Source organism: Elephas maximus, chromosome 27 (genome assembly GCF_024166365.1).
Source record: "Elephas maximus indicus isolate mEleMax1 chromosome 27, mEleMax1 primary haplotype, whole genome shotgun sequence".
NCBI classification, from domain to species: domain Eukaryota; kingdom Metazoa; phylum Chordata; class Mammalia; order Proboscidea; family Elephantidae; genus Elephas; species Elephas maximus.
In genome coordinates, this window is record NC_064845.1 from 19,809,727 (window position 1) to 19,829,971 (window position 20,245).

Below are 20,245 nucleotides of genomic sequence, written 5' to 3' on the forward strand. Positions count from 1 at the left end.
TCTGGACTAGGGACCATCCTGAGAAGACCACTGCTCTAAACTAAAGCCCAAAAATCACAATGCACCAGACAGGAATGCTGTCAATATCTGCTCATGCAGAGTTTCGTTACCCAAACTTTAGAGTCCTCTTTGCTGATTAGTGCATACAAAACACAAAATTAAAACTGTGGTACGAAGCACTGTACTCTCTCTCAAAAAAAAAAAGATTGCCGGATGGCATGCTATTTCACCGTATATTCTAACCTTATTGTGACTTAATCTAAGAATCAATTTGTGTATAATTCTGCAAATAATTAAAAAAAAAAAATAAACATTATCTTTTGATGAGCTCACTAAAAAACCAAACCAAACCAAACCCAGTGCCGTCAAGTCAATTCCAACTCATAGCGACCCTACAGGACAGAGGAGAACTGCCCCATAAAGTTTCCAAGGAACGCCTGGTGGATTCGAACGGCCAACCCTTGGGTTAGCAGCTGTGGCACTTTAACCACTACGCCACCAGGGTTTCTAGAACTCTTTAAAGTATTCAAGGTGCTATGTGAAAGATGGTCCACCCTACCTTCCGATGAGTATTTAACTGAGGAACCTAAAGGTAAGGCAGCCAAGTGAAGGAGGGATGCAACTCACTGAGTCTAATGCTTCTAGTTAACCTCTGCCTAGCATGAAAGGAACGATAGCAACTTTCCAAATCGCTAAGCTGGCTGCCTAACCTCATCAAGAGTGCAGGGCCAGGGGCAGGGCTGTGGGGTATTATAAGACAACAAGGATTCTTCAATCAAGCTATATTTAGGAAGAATCGTACACACTACAAAAGAGACCATGGACATTCCTGATGCCTGCAATAAGGTTCTAGAATTCACAATTTTTCAAGAGTATACAGCATATAATTTTTACCTTAGAACACAATCAAATAGAAATGAAAGTCTGAAGTGAGCTCTTCAGAACTCTAACGTTCCTGGATATAGGAGCCAAGTAAAAAATATAATTGGGATACAAAATAACTGGCCAGGTTCATTTGTTAGATAACTTCTTTCATTCATCAACCAAAACAAAAATACATATTACTTCCAAGTCATGGACCTTTGCAGTTATGCATTAAATAGCTCAAATCTCGATATTTTTACGTACTTAGGATCTCGTTTAGTCCCTCGGAATGAGGAGACTATCAGCAAAGAGCATAAAAGAACAGTGCCGACAGCTGTAATCATAGCGGTGTTGTCATACTTCCTGAAGAAATTAATATGGTCAGCATAGCAAAAGAGTTCCCAATAACCATTAGCACAGAAATTTGGGTGTAAGTTACTTTTAAAGTTGTTTTTAAATAGGTAGACTTGATCAGTTCAAAAGAAAATATTAAGGAAGCTTTATATACAGGAACAAAGTAGAGAACCAAATTCCTGTTAAGAAAAATGGAGATTATATAGCCATACACACACACAATCAGAAGATACGCATATTTATGATGTGCGATTAAAAAAAAAAAAGTCCTTCTTGAGATGTCATCAGGAAAAAATAAACTTAGAGATGACTGGACTATCCAAGACAAAAATAAATAAATAAAAATTCTGGTCTTAGGCTCCTAGAAAGCTCCCCAGGAATTAAATTCTGTATTACACAGCTTTCATTGTTTTAATAAGTACTGTGAAAAGGGGGAGAGCGGCATATTGCAAGTCCCAAACTTATCTGGCCCAGGTATTTGACCCAGAATACACATATTCTTTGGGAAATACTGGCACTGACAATCAGTTGCCAAGAAACAGAATAATTTTTGCTTTCTACACCACTTTAACATGGGTGCATATGACTTCGCAGTCTTTAAAATTCTTCCAATCACATGGGCTGGTTATCTTTGGCTCAGTTTCCTTTCTGGGGGCTAAACCTCCACAAGAGGTAATTTTTCATTATTAAACCAGATATATCTAAATATATTAACAAAAAAACTATAAAGGAAGTATAACATACTGTACAGTAAAATTTTTTAAAGTACCAAAATTTCTGATTCAAAGTAGAAGGTTCATGATCTAAGTCTTTTTTCTTTTTTTGGATACTCACCAATCACGAAAGAAGATAAAACACAAACACACTGTAAAATAATACACAAAGGTAGGAGGTCAACAGTCATAATTATTCTGCTGAGCCTACTAAAGCGGAAACACCACTTATCTAGTATGTTTCCTATGTATCAGAAAAAGTCAGGAGGTGGTAGAATGCTGTAATTTATTTGCTGGAAGCATCTGATATTAATAAAATCCCCAAAAGTATTAGCTTGAGAACATACACTTACATGCACAGTAATACAAAATTAGGCTTCTGGAAGACGGATTCTAAGAAGTTTCTACATGCCAGCGGGTATGTGTCTTACGTATATCAGAAGTTTTATTTTTTAGAAGTATTGGGTCAAGATTTACTCATAAATACCTGAAAAAATATAATACTGCTTAATTACATACCCCTTGCAAAACACTGAATCGTAAAGTTGTGTGGTTCCTCTGATATCATCTAATTCAAAAGCTTCACTTGACAGATAAAGACACTAAGGCCCAAAGAGGTGAAGTGTCTCGCCCTGTTACTGTACAGCTGTTCAGCTTTGATTAATTTCTGGATTCCACTCTTCTATCCACAACACTATACTATTAGTTTCTAATCTTTTGTCTTACATCTTATCTTTCCCTCTTTTCTCTCCTGCCACAATCACTGTACAAAGTGCCTTACTCTTCAATTCACTCAATCTCTTAACCCTCTCATTTCATCTTTCTCTCCAGGTCTCCTTATCCTTTCATGTCCCTTTACATCAATTACTCCTTTCTTTCTTTACTCTAGGAACATTCTTATACCAAAAAAAAAAAAAGTATTTAATTAAATTAATTTTACAAATTGGTGTAAATTAATTTACAAGTAGCCCATACCAAAAACTCACTGCCGTCGAGTCGATTCCGACTCATAGCGACCCTATAGGACAGAGTAGAACTGCTCCATAGAGTTTCCAAGGAGCGCCTGGCAGATTTGAACTACCGACCCTTTTGGTTAACAGCCATAGCACTTAACCACTATGCCACCAGGGTTTACACAAGTGGCCCAGTTATTCAAAATTAGGATTTTATGGTTAACTCTTTTACTGTTCACTCTAAAGTCAACACAATTCAGCACAAACTGAATTTGAAGAAACTTCTAATCACTACCAAGAAATAGATACCAAACCAAATCTTAGTATTTGGGAGATTGATTTTAACTGATGTTTCTATCAGTATTCTAGATTTAATACAATCATGTTGGGGATTAACCAGGAAACCAAAGTGTAAAAACAAAAAGATGTCAGCTTAACAAAAAACAAGGTAAGTTTTAAAGCCTGAGGTCTGCCTGAGATCTTTTCTTCACTATGAGACCTATTTAAGTATTCATCATCACACAACTGGAAGAGCAATATATTTTTGTCAACATATGATTCAATTAAATGAAGCAGGGGGGAAAAAAAAAAACTCACCCCCAATGGTACTCTCTTGAAATTCATGAAATTGGCCCTTCACAAAACGAAGCACTAGGCTTGATTTGCCAACAGCAGACTCTCCCAGAAGCACTAGTTTGAACTGGCATATTTTATTTCCAGTATTTGGCCCGTTGGGTCTTGTTGCTCCTCGATTAGCCATGTCCAAATTTGAAAGAAGTCCCTAATTTCAGATGCTTAAGTAAACTTCCAGGATGCAAGGTGTCAATTTTTCTTTCTGGAGGTAGTAACCTGTAAAGAAACAAACACCATGTAATTAAATATAAAAATTGCTGAAACAAGGCAAATCTAACATTAATCACTTCAGTAAATTTTATCCATAACATATTATTATATGACAACTATAAGCTCTTCTGAATATTTAACGTCATTTAGTTGTAGCGATTAACTACGTTTTGAATGAAATAATTTAAGGGCATGAGATTTGAGCCTATAATCACTTTGTAATTTTAAGGGCTTTCTTTTTTTTTAAACACTAACATTTATGGAAGCTTCAACTTTGTGCCAAGCACTGTCCTAAGTACTTAACACAGCTGTTGAACAATCCTATAAAGTTGGATAGTACAATCCTTACATATGAGGATGCAGAGGCACAGAAGGGTTAAGTATCTTGATTGAGATCAGACAGTTGCTGTGACAGAGCTGTGACAAAGCTGAGTTTCAAACCCAGGCAACTCCAGAGGTGGCTCGGGGTTCACATTGTAGAGCTAGAGGACTTGAGTTAAAATAGTTTTGAGAACTAGCTTGGAAATCTCTGAAAACAGATCCTGGCACTCCAAAAGAGCTCAAAATATGTTAATTTTGAAAGCCTCTGTTAAATGGTGCATGTTTTTCATTAATTTGGAGTAACATATTTTAAGGCCCCAGGTTTGTGTGTCTAGTGGCTAAGAGACTTAAAACTGTTTTCTCATCTGCTCAAGAACATCATACGAAAAAAACGTTAACAGTGGTTCTCTTTGTGGTGGGATTAGTGTTTTATTTACTATACTTTTCTACAGTGTCATTAACGATAAATCTCATTATTTTCTATTAAACAACACATTTGAAAAAATTAACCTGGGTGGTAAGTTTCCACGTCTTCTCTTATCATTATCTAATGTCAACTTTCGATCTCAAAAAGAATAAGTAAATATTTGAAGAATCCATTCCATTTTTTCAATCTAATCAGAAAGCTATCGTAACAGTTTTCTCCCATCTTTAATCAAGATCTGACTGCGTGCTTGCCAATAAAATATACGAAACCTGAAGATGAATCTCTCCCTAAAAAGTTCTTTTCTATTTTATTTAGTCACCCCATATAGAAAATTTGCTTTTCCATAAAACTTGTGTTTATATAAGGAACATTTTTGATAATGAAATCATTAATAAACATAGCCAGGAGGATCAAGACAATAAAATCACCTATCCAACAGCTCTGAAGAGCTCTTACCTTTATCAATACTGTATCTTTTTCTTTAACCAGCACTAAAATATTTACAGATGAAATGATATGCTGTCTGAGAGTTGCTTTCAAACAATGGGGGCATAAATAAACCAAGTTGGCCATAACACAACTGAGGCTGGTGATGGGTTCATTATACTATTCTCCCTACTTTTGAATATTTTAAAAATTTTTCATAATTAAAAAAAAAAATGTTCTACCTTAAACACATTAGACTGAGGGTCAAATCTCGGTTATACCGACTCCTGCCTAGGTTCTTTAATTTCTGTAAAACGTAATGTGTAGAGCTGTTGTGAAAATTAAATGAGACGACACATGAAATGAATCTCTAACACAATGCCCAAAACACAGTAGGGCCTGAAAACTGGCAATTCAAGTGGCCATCTGAAGAGAAGATTAAATGTCCTTCAGACTGAAAATGAACCAACACACCTTGAAATAATATTACACACAACAGCAGCTGAAACATTCTCCAATTGTTTGTTACATGTTATCTACAAAACAGCAAACAATTAGTTATCAAGGACAACATGCTAGGATTTTGATGGTATTTCTAAAATTTCGGGGAAAACATCAGATTCCCGTGAAAACCGAGAATCTGATCTAGCTTTGCCTTGCAAGGGTTAAAGTTACTGGGTTATATTTCTCCAAGGGTCTCAAACAGGAAATAGCAAACTAAATCGAATTGCCAACACACAGTTCGCATAACATTAAGGTTAAAAAATACTTTATGTGCATTCATTTGTATTCACTACTTGCTGGAACTTTCGTCTGTACGGCAAAACAAGGATTTTGCATAATAACGTATTTTTAAACCTTTTGAAAATAACCAGTACTCTATAACTAAAGTCCTTCTAGGTGCTCTTTGATCAAATTTTTACTAATAACAGCTAACATACTGGGCACTTCTTTTGTCCAGGCACTGTTCTATGTACTTTAACCACGACAACCCGATGAGCTCATATTATTTATCCCCATTTTAAAGTTTCTGAACCGTCCTGAATATTCCCATAAGTGTTTTTTTCTTTATTACGAGAAAAGCAACTAACTCAACACTTAGGCTCCACTTAAGCAAAACACAAAAGCCAAATAGATGGATTATGATGTTCTCAGCTTAACGAGTCTAAAAGTCACGGGCGGGGGGAGGTGGAGGGGTAACGAGTTTCCAGGGAAAAAAACACCCGAGCAGACTTCACGGTCTCTATTTGCCGAGGGGGTCCAGAGGTCTGGTTATCTTGAGTTTCTTTAAAACTGTGGATTACCATCCTCCATGGATGACACACGACTCTCTAGACAGCCTATTTTGAAAAGCCTCCCCACCCCACCTCCACGATCACCCGTCTTTGGAAGTAGAAGGTAGGCGGAGCTCCCCCCAGTTCACACCTGCCGTAGGCCCCGGCTCCTCCTAGTAGTGTACCCCAGTAGTTGCTGGCCAACTCCAGATCGCCGGGATACGCAAGACCAGCAAGGCCCCTTGGCAATCTTTCGCAGCTTCCTCCCGAGAACCCAGCCTGGCTTTGCCCGGGACCCCCAAGACGGCCACGGCAGGCGCCAGGCGGAGCCGCGGCCTCCAGTACTCTTCCCACGTCGCCATCTTGAGAAGGGAGAGGGTGACACCCGTCCCTCCCACAGCCAGTCCCCAAATCCCGGTCAGTAAAGCCCCCTGACGGATGAGTCACCAGGGCCGACTGGACCGGCCACCGGGTTCGACGACGCTCTGGCCCACAGCAACGGCACGCGTGAGGAGTAAGGGCGGGGGCTCGCTGCCGGCAGGGGTGCAGGCAGGCTGGGGGCCGCGGGTAACCTGGGGTCTGGGCCCCATCTGGCAGGGGGAGGGGCCGGTTGGGTTACCTGCGACCGCAGCGCGCGGGGTTGCGGGGCCAAAGCTTCCCGGCAGCAGATCCCAAGCCCGAAGGATGAAACTGAGGCTGAGGCTGTGGCTTAGGCGGCGGCAGCGTCTCCTCCTTGCGCCGCTCCCCTCAGACTGGACGGTGCTGGGCTCGTGCCGCTGGTGCCGCCCCCGTCGGACTCCGTCTCCGCCTCTCCCCGCTCCGCCTTCCTCTTTCCTTTCTCCTCCTCCGTCGCCGCCGGCGCTCTGGGTCCGACCACTTCTTCCTCCTCCTCCCTCCTCCGCCTCCTCCCCTTAGGCCGGCCGCCGGCTTCTTCACAAACCAAAACACAAACACTCAAGTCCCAGCGCGGGAGCCACTTCCGCCAACCCCGCCGCCACGTCGCTGCACGTAGCGAACTACGCCCTTTCGTCACTTCCTGTCGTAGCCAGTCCGACCGCTCTATCCACTTCCCCGCCCCCTCTCAGGCCCCGCCCACCCCGGGAGCACGTTCGCGGGATGGGCGTGTCACGTGATGCCCGCGAGCGGCCGGGTCGGGTCGGGCTGCCTGCTGCCCTGCCCCATCACAGGCGCGCGCGGCCCCGCCCTCGCTGGCGCCTTTGTTATCAGAGCCCGGGGCCCTGGGGCTCCCGGCGTGGGCGGAGCATACTCGCTACTGCCTGGTTTGGGGGTAAGACCTGAAGAGCTAAATTTGTTACTCCGAGCCCTTTTGGGCGGCGAGGTTCCCTCTGGGAATATTAGCTCACAGCCCCCCTCTCCCCACACCGGAACACCTCAATCTTGGGCAACTAGGCTAAGGGGCTTTTTGCTCTACTGCCCCCCATGTCACGTGCTTTCCAGGAATTATCCCATTTCTTAAACTCCTAGGTATTCATTTTGAAACTAACGTGTTTCTCCTTTGGCTTCCTACATTAAAATAGTAACCCCCAGAGTGGCCCTCAACGCTGTAAACCTGGTGTCTAGCCCAGTGCCTGGAACCCACTTATCTTCAGTCATGGTTATGGAATGAATGAATGAGGCGTGCCTGCTTTACAGGTAAAGAATTTGAGGCATAGAGATTGAGTAACTTGTCCAAAGTAACTGCCTAGTTAGTGATGAAATTGTTTTTCTAACCTACTTTTTTTTTTTTTTTACTAGCTGGCTCCAGGACCCGAGTTCTTAAACAGACATTCCACTGAAAGCCAGCTCAAGACTTTGATTACCCTCTACAGCAGACCTACTGAAGGCATACTTCTTCAGTAAAATCCCACACAATAGATAGTCTCTGCAAGACACCTGTATCCAAACAAAATCCTTTTAGCAATTCAGAGGAAGAATGTTAAATTGATTTTCCCTCAGAATGAGGACCATTTTTCAGTTTACAATTTATAGCCTGTTGAAGGGACATGATATTGTCTTTGAAGTATATCAGAGCAAGGCATCCTGTGGGTACTCTGCCAACATAATGCAGTAGAAATGATCTGAACCCTTAAGCACGCATTCATTCAGATCAACTGCCCAATAACTAACCAGAAGAGCGTAACGTGTCATACCTAAATGGTATCTGTGGCACTTTATCCTCGAGGGGTTGTTCCAATATAATATTAGTCATGGTAATACCTCTTGGACAATCCCAGGAAGAATAAGGAAAGAGGATACCTCACATTAGTTTTGGCACGTAAATAGCACGTCCAAAAAAAAAAAAAACCCCAGAACAGACAACCAAAGCTATTCTGCTCAAACCTGCTTCTGCTTTGTGACTGGTGTTAACAGGTTCTCAGTCCCCCCCTCTCTTGAAACTAAAGAATCATCAATTCTTCCTTCTCTTCTTCATAAACCATTGTCCACTCTGTTGCTAAAAATTCTCTAGTCTCAAAATTTGAGCTATAATCCCAAAGCCAGAGCCCTGGCAGTGCAGTGGCTTAAAAGCTCGGCTGCCAGCCAAAAGGTCAGCAGTTCAAATCCACTAGCCACTCCTTGGAAGCCCTATCGGGGCAGTTCTCCTGTAGGGTTGCTATGAATAGGAATTGACTCGATGGGCAACGGTTTGTGTTTTTTTAATCCCAAAGCCTGGGCCATGGTAGTATTCATAAAAGCTAGAATTAATGCACGTTCTTGCCTTTTGAAGGAGCCCTGGTGGCACAATGGTTAAATGCTCGGCTGCTAACTGAAAGGTTGGTGCTTTGACCCCACCAGCCGCTCAGCAGGAGAAAAGACCTGGCTGTCTGCTCCCGTGAGGATTACAGTGTAGGAAGCCCTATGGAGCAGTTGTGTTCTGCCATATAGAGTCACTCTGAGTCAGAATCAACTAGATGGCAGAAACAGCTTGCCTTTTTAATCTACTCTTCACACTTTAGCCACTCTCCTCTTCAAAAATGTTCAATGATATCTCATTGCTTAATAGAGTCCAAAATTCTTTAGCTCTAGTCCCAACTCACCTTCTTACATCCCCTAACCACCCTATGCTCCTCCATGCTAACCGGAAAAGCATGATGCGTCATACCTACATGTTCCCATCTTGGCATCTTACTTTGTTCTCTCCACCTGAACACCATTACCTGGCCCATCGTTGCCAGGCTCACCTCAGTTGGGATGCCAACTTCTAGACAGCGTCTATGTATACTTCTCCCAGATTTAATTATCGTTTTCTTTCCTCTGTGGTTTCCCAGTACTTTGCTTTACTCTCTATAATGGTTCTTCTAACATCCTGCCTCAGAAAGTTCCTAGACTTTTCTCCTCAGCCCTTCAGTCTTCTTAGGATTACAAAGTTCAGTTTCTCACAGAGCTTAAGAGGATCTTCACTATGATACCCAAACCCAAACTCATTGCTGCCAAATAGATTCCGATTCATAGCCACCCTATAGGATGGAATAGAACTGCCCCATGAGATTTCCAAGGCTGTTTTTTTAATCATTACAGAAGGAACCCTGGTGGTGCAGTGGTTAAAGCGCTTGGCTGCTAACCAGAAGGTCAGCGATTTGAACCCAGTAGCCACTCTGTGGGAGAAAGATTTGGCAGTCTGCTTCTGTAAAGATTTACAGTCTTAGAAACCCTGTGGGGCAGTTCTACTCTGCCCTGTAGGGTCGATATGAGTTAGAATTGACTGAGTGACAGTGAGTTTGGTTTTTGGAATCTTTACAAAACCAGAGTGCCACATCTGTCTCCCACAGAGTGATGGGTGAGTTTGAACCATCAACCATTCAATTAACAGCCAAGCTCTTAATCATTGTGCCACCATGGCTCCTTACCCTTGGGTTACACATGTTGCTGTTGAGTCAATTCTGACTCATAGCGACCCTATAGGACAGAGTAGAACTGCCCCATAGGGTTTCCAGGGAGCACCTGGTAGATTCGAGCTGCCGACCTATTGGTTAGCAGTGGAACTCTTAAACACAATTGCTTTGCAAACTGCTTGAATCACTGAGGAGCTGTTCCAGGTATTCATGTTCCCTGGATCCAAATTAGTTCCTTTCATGTTGCAGGTTTTCAACAAACATTGGTTGAATGAATAATTGCACAACAGGAGGTTACTCCTAACTTGCTGTTGGATATTGAGTAGCTTTTTTTTTTTAAAGCGAACTGAAGAAATGATAAAGTAAAAGAGCTGAACAGAAGATTTCAAAGGACTTCTCAAGAAGATGAAGTAAAGTATTATAGTGAAATCTGCAAAGACCTGGAGTTAGAAAACCAAAAAGGAAGAACATGCTTGGCATTTTTTAAGCTGAAAGAACTGAAGAAAAAAATTTGAGCTTGGAGTTGCAATAATGAAGGATTCTGTGGGGAAAATTTCCAGAGGTAGCATATGCTCAAGAGCTGATGGTACTGAAGGAGGAAGTCCAAGCTGCATTGAAGGGAATGAGAAAAAAACAACGGTCCAGGAATTGACAGACTACCAAGTAAGATGTTTCAACAAATGGTTGCAACACTGGAGGTACTCACTCATTTGTATCAAGAAATTTGGAAGACAGCTTCCTGGTCAACTAACTGGAAGAGATCCATATTTGTGCCCATTACAAAAAAAGGTGCTCCAATAGAAGGCGGAAATTATCAAACAATATCATTAATATCACACACACACAAGAAAAACAAAAACCTGTTGCTGTCGAGTCGATTACAACTCATAGTGACCCTATAGGACAGAGTAGAACTGTCCCATAGGGTTTCCAAAGAGCAGCTGGTGGATTCAAACTACTGACCTTTTGGTTAGCAGCTGAAAGCTTAACGACTGCGCCACCAGGGAACTTGGGTGGCACAGGGGTTAAAGTGATTATCTCTGCAAACCGACAAGTCAACGGTTAGAAACCACCAGCAGCTCTGCAGGAGAAAGATGTGGCAGTCTGCTTTCGTAGAGATTTACAGCCTTGGAAACCTTATGGAATTGCTACGAGTCAGAATCGACTCAACAGCAGGGTGGAGATGGGGGGGCGGGGAATAATATCACACAGAAGTAAAATTTTGCTGAAGATCTTTCAAAAGCAATCGCAACAGTACATCGACAGGGAACTGTCAGAAGTTCAAGCCGGATTCTGAAGAGGGCATGGAACGCAGGGTGTCATTGCTGGTGTCAGGTGGATCTTGACTGAAAGGAGAGAATACCAGAAAGCTGTTTACCTGTGTTTTGTTGACTATGCAAAGGCATTCGACTGTATGGATCATAACAAATTATGGATAACACTGTGAAGAATGGGAATTCTAGAATGTTTAATTGTACTCACGCAGAACCCATACATAGACCAAGAGGCAGTTGTTCAAAGAGAGCTAGGGAATGCTGCGTGGCTTAAAGTCAGGAAAGGTGTGCGTCAGTGTTGTATCCTTTTGCCATACTTATTCAATCTGTATGCTGAGCAAATAACCTGAGAACCTGAATTGTATGTAGAAGAATGCTGCATCAGGATTGGTGAAAGACTCATTAACAACCTGCAGTACGCAGATGACACAACTTTGCTTGCTGAAAGTGAAGAGAATTTGAAGCACTTACTGATGAAAATCAAAGACTACAGTCTTTAGTATGGATTGCACCTCATCATAAAGAAAATAAAAATCCTCACAACTGGACCAGTAAGCCACATCATGATAAACGGAGAAAAGATTGAAGTTGTCAAGGATTTCATTTTACTTGGATCCACAATCAACTCCCATGAAGTAGCAGTCGGGAAATCAAATGACGTATTGCATTGGGCAAATCTGTTACAAGAGACCTCTTTCAAGTGTTGAAAAGCAATGATGAGGCTTGAAGGACTATGGTGTGCCTGACCCAAGCCGTGGTATTTAAAGAAAGTTGGACAGTGAATAAGGAAGATCAAAGAAGAATTGATACCCTTGAATTACGGTGTTGGCGAAGAGTGTTTAATATACCATGGACTGCCAGAAGAATGAACAAATCTGTCTTGGAAGAAGTACGGCCAGAATGTGCCTTAGAAGCGAGGATGGCAAGACTTTGTCTCATGGACTTGTTATCAGGGAGACCAGTCTCTGGAGAAGGACATCATGCTTGGTATAGGGTTAGTGAAAAAAGAGATGGATTGATACAGGGGCTGCAACAATGGGCTCAAGCATAACAATGTTTGTGAAGATGGCGCAGGGCCGGGCAGTGTTTCATTCCTTTGTGCATTGGGTCGCTATGAGTCGGAACCAACTTGACAGCACCTAACAACAAGTCATTTAAAGCACTTAGAGGAAGAAGGATATTTATATTAACTACCTAGTAAATTCTATTTTAACTATTTAAAAAAAATGTGAAATAGTATTCTCTAGTCCCTCTGGATTTAACAAAGTTTTCATAGTTTTTTGTAAATACTGTCCATTTCCATTGCCATCGAGTTGTTTCCGACTCATAGCGACCTTGTAGCACAGAGTAGAACTGCCACGGGGTTTCCAAGGAGCGCCTGGTGGTTTGGAACTGTCGACCTTTTGGTTCATAGCCGTAGCTTTTCACCACTATGGCACCAGGGTTTCCATAAAGAGTGTAGAATCTTGTAAATTACATTCAAATTCCCTAATAGGTGTTGTATATCCCCTATGCGTGTAGACCATGAGACGTAACTATCCAAATACACTTTCACTAAAATTTGACAAAGTAACTCCAACTTAAAAAAAAAAAAAAAAATCCTATTCTTAAAAACAAGTTTTGAGTTTGTCAGAGTATTTAAAAAAAAAAAGCAAACTATGTATTATTGTGTAACAGTTATCTCACAGTTTAATATCTTTACTTTTTAAAGCCTAGCTATTAAAGTTTTTTTTTTTTTTAAAGTTTAAGTGTTGTTAAGGACTTTAATAGGTTTCTGTAGCACAGCTGCCAAGTTATAACTTTCCAGAATTTAAAGTAGTTCTTTAGTGCTAGAAGAACTACATGTACTGAGGGTGTGCTTGCACTAGGGAAGTCCTAAAAGTGGTCACCACCAGAAAAAAAGTTATTTATTCCCTGATGAACCACAAAACCAGGAGGTCAGTGACCAGGAAAAAGCTCGTGGCTGAAACCATCCTAAGGGATTGCGTTGCTTAGGAAATCAGTGAGAAGTTGGTGAGCATTTGGTCTCTTGCCCAAGGCCATATTATTCAAGTGTTCTTGCCAAATTAGCCCATTTCTGCCTCTGAAAGGATAGAAGCCGCCCCACACACCCGGTGAAGATTGTTCCACTCAATCTCATCCTACACCCAGAGAAGCAAATCCATAGTCGGCGCACGAGCACACACACACACACACACACACACACACACACAAAAAAAAAAAAAAAAACGGGGAAAAAAGCAAGCGGAGAGGTAAAGAGTTGCAGAGTGGGGACCAGCAGGAGCAAGAATTGCGCGCCAAGCCCCGCCCCTGTTTCCTAGGTAACTGGGTAAACAGTCCTCCGTCTACTTTTCCCTGTGAACTCAGCTAGATGTTAAGTGGTGGGCAGAAACAGTGGGCAGGGAGTCCGAGTGGGGATGTGCTCTTTTGTGAGAGTGGGGTCCCCTAAGGGAATGAAGTCCCCCAGGGAAATGAGAACTTCCCTTGAGCCAGGCGCAGCTTTCCCACTAGAGATGAGCCCCTTTGGTGGAATGAAGGTGCCTGGCGGGACATCTCTGAGCGCGGAGGTCGGGCTCACCCACCCAGGCAAGGATGATTTAGGAAACAGGAGGGTTCTCATGGGAACACAATATCCCACGGAGTTGGGGCTTGGAGTAGGGTTAGGAAAAGAAGAATCCCGATGGGGAGAGAGCCCCATGGTTAATACTAAGTATGAGAAGAGGATGGAGCCGCAAGAAACAAAATCTCCACTGAGCAAGGGCCTTGAAATAGGATTAGAAAAACAGAATATTTCTGGGCTAGAGTTGAAAATCCCCACGAAGTGGGATCATTTAGGAGTGAACAAGGTCTCAGTCTCTCAGGAAACAAAACCTTCTCTGGGAATGTTGCCAGGAAGAATGGGGTTAGAAAATAAGTGTCTTCTGGCAGGATGTCCCCATGGAAGGATAATACAGCCTCCCTTGCATATGGAGTGCGGAAGTCCACAGGTTCTAGAGAGCAGGAGAGGGCCTGTGGCTAGTGCCCTTGAAGGGACAGAGGCGTCAGTGGGAAAGCAGCCTGCTTTGGGTATTGAACCTAGACAGGAACTGGAGAAAGACTCTGCCTGTGTTTTGATGAAGCCCAGTGCAGAGATGATGCGTCCAGTGGATGTGGACACTGGGCTACCCCAACCAGAGGAGCCAGAGCCCCAGATGGGCTTAGTGATAGAACCCCCTGTATGCCAGTTTGCCCAGCAACCTGAAGAGAAAAAGGAGGAGGTTGAGAACACTGAACTAGGGGTGGAACCTCCACATTGCATCAGACCCATATACTCTGGAAAATTTTTTGATCGAACGCCTCACTGGCCAAGTGTAAGTATTTTTTCCAGTATTTTCTTTGGGAACTATGTGTTGTTAGGTATTTATTGTGATGATAAAGTTATTAGACCTGTTTGAGCTTGTGGAGTGAAATTGCGAAGATTCCATTGGGTTCTGATATCTGTTGCCCCATTGGACTCATTCCACATATTGATCTCCTCTAATTTTCTGACTGCCTTTCTAAATGTCTACATTGTTTGCTGTTTACACCAGTAGTTCTTCCTGATTTCTTCTTCCTTTCTCCTTTGACCATCATTTCCTTCCTCAATCTTAATTTTCTCAACCCTTTCACCAAGATTCATGTTGTGTCGTAACATTCCTATAATGAATGGGGAAAAAATTTTTTTTTCTATTCATTATTTATTCTGAGAGTTATTAGTTCCTTCAATAAAGATTTGTGGCGGTCATTGTGCTAGGAATGTTGTTAGGTGCCGTTGAGTCAGTTCCGACTCATGGTGAACCTGTGTACAACAGACGGAAACACTGCCTGGTCCTGTGTCATCCTCACTATTGTTATTATGCTTGAGCCCGTTGTTGCAGCCACTGTGTCAGTCCATCTTGCTGAGGGTCTTCCTCTTTTTCGCTGACCCCCTACTTCTCTAAGCATGATGTCCTTCTTCATGGACTGATCCCTCCGGATATCACGTCCAAAGCATGTGAAACAAAGTCTTGCCATCCTTGCTTTTAAGGAGCATTCTGACTGTATTTCTTCCAAGACAGATTTGTTCATTCTTCTGGCAGTCCACGGTATATTCAGTGTTCTTCGTCAATGCCATAATTCAAAGGCATCAGTTCCTCTTTGGTCTTCTTTATTCATTGTCCAGCTTTTGCATGCATATCAGACAATTGAAAACACTGTGGCTTGGATCAGGCATGCCTTAGACCTTAACGTGATATCTTTGCTTTTTAACACTTGAAAAAGTCTTTTGCAGCAGATTTGCCCATGCAATGTGTCATTTGATTTCTTGACTTCTGCTTCCGTAGAAGTTGATTATGGTTCCAAGTAGAATGAAATTCTTGACAACTACGGTATTTTCTCTGTTTATCATGATGTTGCTTATTGGTCTAGTTACGAGGATTTTTGTTTTCTTTATGTTGAGGTGCAATCCATACTGAAGGCTGTGTTCTTTGATCTGGATCAGTAAGTGCTTTAAGTCCTCTTCACTTTTAGCAGTCAAGGTTGTGTCATCTGCATATCGCTGGTTGTTAATTAGTTTTCCTCCAATCCTGATGCCCCATTCTTGTTCATATAGTCCAGCTTCTTGGATTATTTGCCCAGCATACAGACTGGATAAGTATGGTGAAAGGTGACAACCCTGATGCACACCTTTCTTGACTTTAAACCATGCAGCATCCCCTTGCTCTGTTTGAATGACGGCCTCTTGGTCTGTGTACAGATTCGGGAAGAGCACAATTAAGCGTTCTGGAATTCCCGTTCTTTATAATGTTATCCATTATTTGTTATGATCCACACAGTCAACTGCCTCTACATAGTCAATAAAACACAGATAAACATGTTTCTGGTATTCTCTGCTTTCAGCCAGCATCCATCTCACATCAGCAATGGTGCTAAGTAGAAAAAAAAAAGGGCAATATAAAATAAATAGCACATGATCTCTACCCTCTAGGTTTAGGTTTTCACTCCAGTGATGGAGACAGACAACTAAGTAGATATTATATAGATGCCTAAATGGATATAAAACAAATGTGATTCTTTCTTCATACAAGTGCACACACAACATAGAACTCAGTAGAAAGACTGAATAATACCGCTTGGAGGAGATGGGCAAGGCTTTACGGAGAAAGTAATATTTGAGCTAATGTTAAAAGGTATCACTGTTAGATGGAAAAATGAGATTAGAGTATCTTGGGCACAGAAAGGCATAGAGCGTGACCAAAGCTGCTTGTGTTTGGGAGACATAAGCAATTCTGTGTAACTAGTATGGTATTGAGAGATAAAGGTAGAGAGGAAATACATGGAAGAAATCTAAAGCTTCCAAATGCAGGGGTAAAGCACATGGATACAGAGTCAGTCGGTGGATCTTAATGAGGGAAGAAATAATTCAAATTTGCCTTTTAGAAAAATAATTCTGATATCAGTAGTAATGATGGACTGGAAGGGTATTGAGTGGCAGGTAGAAAGCTAGAAGGCTATTCCAAAGTGATAATGCCTGAAATTAATGTAGAATTAGAAAGAATGGAGAGGAGAATACGGCTTTGAGAGCTTTGTAGGAGATGAAGTTGACAAGAATTGGCATCTAGTTGTGTACCCGTGTGGTGAGACAAAGGGATGTTGATAAGTTACTTAGAAGTTTCTGGGTTGATCTCTTTGGGTTTGGTGACAAATGAATATCCAGTGTTGATCACGCTGAGCTTGAGATATCTACAGGACATCAAGTGAAAGAGCCAGAGAGCTAATTGGTAATGTGAGACTGAAGTCAGAGGGAGGTAAGAACTGTAGGTAAAGTTTTGAGAGGCCACCTTTAATTGGGAGTTGGAGCCATGGGTGGGAATGGGAGAAAAATGTCTAGGCAAGGACCTTGGGAAACAGTAACATTTATAAGGTGGTCAGAGAAAGAGACGTCAATGAGGCGAGTTCTCGACAGCAAAGATCATATCTTACTTATTGTGTATATTCATGGCATATCACAACGCCTGCGATATAGCAAGTATTCAGTAAATATATGTTTGATAAGTGAAAGGAAATATGGGTGATTTAATGGGAGAAAGAACAATCAAAGGAGAAAGAGGCGAATATGGGAGGGTGGTCTTAAGGAACATAAAGGAAGCACCCTTAAGGCATCCTGGAAACAGAATATTCCACACACAGAGATTCAAGAATAAAACTCAGATGACGCAGTCCTAGGGATTCTGCAGAATTTTGCTTGGGTCTACAGACTTTATCTGTGACACACTTTACTTTCTGGTTCCCTTATTGGATTTCTCCCGCCACTGTGATCACTGGCTTCTCACTTGACTATGCTCGCTTCCTGTTTCTGTATTGGTTCTGTAGACTATGGATTCTGACCTGCTTTCACACTCTTGCAGAAACCAGCTTCTGGTTTCCATCATAGGCATTCTAAAAACTCTGCTTCCTCCTACCTCCAACACCCTCCTTTCTAAATGTGATACTGTGGGGAAGAGAGTTTCAAGGAGAATGGCCAGCAGTGTTAAAACATCTCTGATAGGGCTAATAGGATGAAGATTGATTAGCTTTGGACATGAAGGAAATTAGCAACATTCGTTTAAAAAAAAAAAAAAAATTTTTTTTTTTTTTTTTTGTTTAAATGACATAGTGGAGGAAGAATTCACTTTATAAAATGCTCAAGAGTGAGTGGGAAATTACAGTTGGAGAAAGCTATTATGAATTTTTTTTTTTCCTTAAGGAGAATGACAATGAAGAGAAGAGAGAGAAGATGGCATATAGGAATCTTTTTATTTATTTAGTGCATCAGTAAAGGAGTTTGAGAGAACACAAAGAGATAATGGATGGCAGTAGATCCTGGATAAGCAGAAGGGAATGGAACCAGTGTGAGAGGCAAGAGAGGGATTAGCCTTGGCTAGAAACAAAGCTTCCTTTTAAAATAATTTTTAATATTCAAGTACAGTGAAACCTGTGAAAGCTGTAACTCAATGGGATTGTCTTGTTTTTCTGGATTTCTCAAGTTTTCTTTGACAGGGTACAGTTTTACCACTTTTCTATCACTTGTTTTAGTCGAAAATATTTGAGCTTTCCTTCTCTGACAGGTTTCTGCCTTCCAGAGGTTCTAGCTTTTGTAGGTTTTACTGTAGAAAGTTTAGAAAACAGGAATTAAAATACCCATAATCTCATCACCCTAACACAATGACTGTTAGCACCTTTCTGTATTCACAATAACCAAAAACCCCAAACCAAACCCACTGCCGGTGGAACCAATTTAAACACTGCCTGGCAGCTTACTATACCAACATTGCTATTCCTGGGGCTTCGTAGGTATTAAGGCATTTACTCTTCTAACTACCCGATGAGGCAGATAACTATTACTAAATCGTACTTTACAGATGAGGAAACTGAGACAAATTCTATAATTTGGCCAATGTCATACAGCTAGAAAATGGTAGCACCAGGATTTGAAGTCATGCCTTTTTACTTCAGAGTCTGAGTTCTTGACTACTCTTATTTGTACACAGTTCTTATATCAATCATAATAATTGTTTATCTTGATTTATCACTTAGTAGCATTGCGGTGTTATTACAAGGACTTAAACAATCCTTTAATGACAAAAAATAATATTCCTTTAAGCAAATATATGATTAATTGTTTACTTAACCCATTTATTCTATCTTGGGCATTTAGATTGTGTCCTGGTTTATCTATAAAAATAATGTGTCCTTAACATCTTTATTCATATGGCTTTTTTATATGTCTTGGAATATTTCATTAGGTTAGTTTCAGTAGAAGCCAAAGGTATGAGTCATTTTCTGGTTCCTGCTTAGAAATCCCTTCCTAAAAGATTCTACCAATGAATTTTAAAATTGATGATGATTTGTTAGACATTGTTTTAGTTTGAATCTTTTTGATTTATAATGAGATTAGAAATTACTCCATATGTTTTTTCTTTTTCAAGTGGAGAGGTGATTATTATTATTGTTTTTTAATTAATAGACTATTTAGAGCAGTTCTAGGCATACAGAATATTTAGTTTTTAGCATGAATGAGTGCTGGAGTTTGTTAGGTACTTTTTTTACATCTGTTAATTTGATCATATAATATTTTCTTCTTTAGCCTGTTGATATGAATTACATTAGTTGAATTTTTAGTGTTGAACCAGCCTTGCATACTTGAAATAAATCCCACTTGGTTGTGGTGCATAATTTTTTTTATACATTGTTGGATTTGATTTGCTAGTATTGAGAATTTTTGCATCTATGTTCATGAGAGATACTGGCCTATAGTTTTCCTTTCTTGTAATGTCTTTTTCTGGTTTTGTCCATGTGTTTTCTTAATTGCTTTTGTTGTCCTTGTATCTGGTCACTTTGCTGAACTGTTTGTCTTAGTTACCCATCGTTATTTCTTTTCTGTTTTCTAGGTAGGCAGTTATATTGACACTTTTGTCTCTCCCTCCTTAATATGTATACCTCTCATTTCTGTTTCCTATCTCATTGTATTAGCTGTGATAATTAATACAATATTGAAAATAAGGTCTCACATTGATTTTAATGGAAAAGATTCTAATGTTTCACCATCAATTATTATTTTTGATCAAGGTTTCTGATTTTTGAGTTAAAGTTCTCTCTATCCATTTCCCATTTGCAAAAAAGTATTTTCGGTTTTTGCAAATTCGCTAAACTTCTGTTTATATGGAAATGCCCTAATTTTGCCATCATATTTGAGAGACAGTTTTCCTGGATATATAATTCTTAGCTGGCAATTTTTTTTCCTTCAAGGCTTTATGTATGTCATCCCATTGCCTTCTTGCCTGCATGGTTTGGGCTGAGTAGTCTGAGTTTAGTCTTATTGACTCTTCTTTGTAGATGACTTTGCGTTTATCCCTAGCTGCTCTTAAAATCCTCTCTTTATCTTTGGTTTCGGCAAGTTTGAATATAATATGTCTTGGTGACTTTCTTTT

General features: G+C 40.9%; 2 protein-coding genes and 1 long non-coding RNA gene across 5 annotated transcripts in view; 2 read left to right on the top strand and 1 right to left on the bottom strand.

Annotated features, from left to right (window-relative positions):
* The window catches only part of RAB5A (RAB5A, member RAS oncogene family), a 29,385-nt gene extending 22,237 nt beyond the window's left edge, over window positions 1-7,148 (bottom strand). The window contains exons 1-2 of one of the 2 annotated variants that reach the window (XM_049871111.1): window positions 6,795-7,148; window positions 3,482-3,733 (exon numbers count right to left, since the gene is read on the bottom strand). In XM_049871111.1, the coding sequence (XP_049727068.1) occupies window positions 3,482-3,644 (163 nt within the window). In that variant the 5' untranslated portion in view covers window positions 3,645-3,733; window positions 6,795-7,148. The remainder of the gene's footprint in view (window positions 1-3,481; window positions 3,734-6,794) is intronic. The other variant, XM_049871110.1, reaches the window with a different exon arrangement.
* On the top strand, window positions 6,346-9,461 carry LOC126068500 (uncharacterized). 2 transcript variants are annotated; one of them, XR_007515719.1, is made up of 3 exons: window positions 6,346-6,689; window positions 7,714-7,828; window positions 7,931-9,461. It is a non-coding gene; the product is annotated as an uncharacterized LOC126068500 (long non-coding RNA). The 2 variants fall into 2 exon arrangements; XR_007515720.1 differs by lacking the exon at window positions 6,346-6,689 and adding an exon at window positions 7,375-7,463.
* A 4,218-nt stretch (window positions 9,462-13,679) lies between these two features.
* The window catches only part of EFHB (EF-hand domain family member B), a 67,912-nt gene continuing 61,346 nt past the window's right edge, over window positions 13,680-20,245 (top strand). The window contains exon 1 of the mRNA XM_049871107.1: window positions 13,680-14,629. Coding sequence (XP_049727064.1) covers window positions 13,697-14,629 — 933 coding nt within the window. The 5' untranslated portion in view covers window positions 13,680-13,696. The remainder of the gene's footprint in view (window positions 14,630-20,245) is intronic.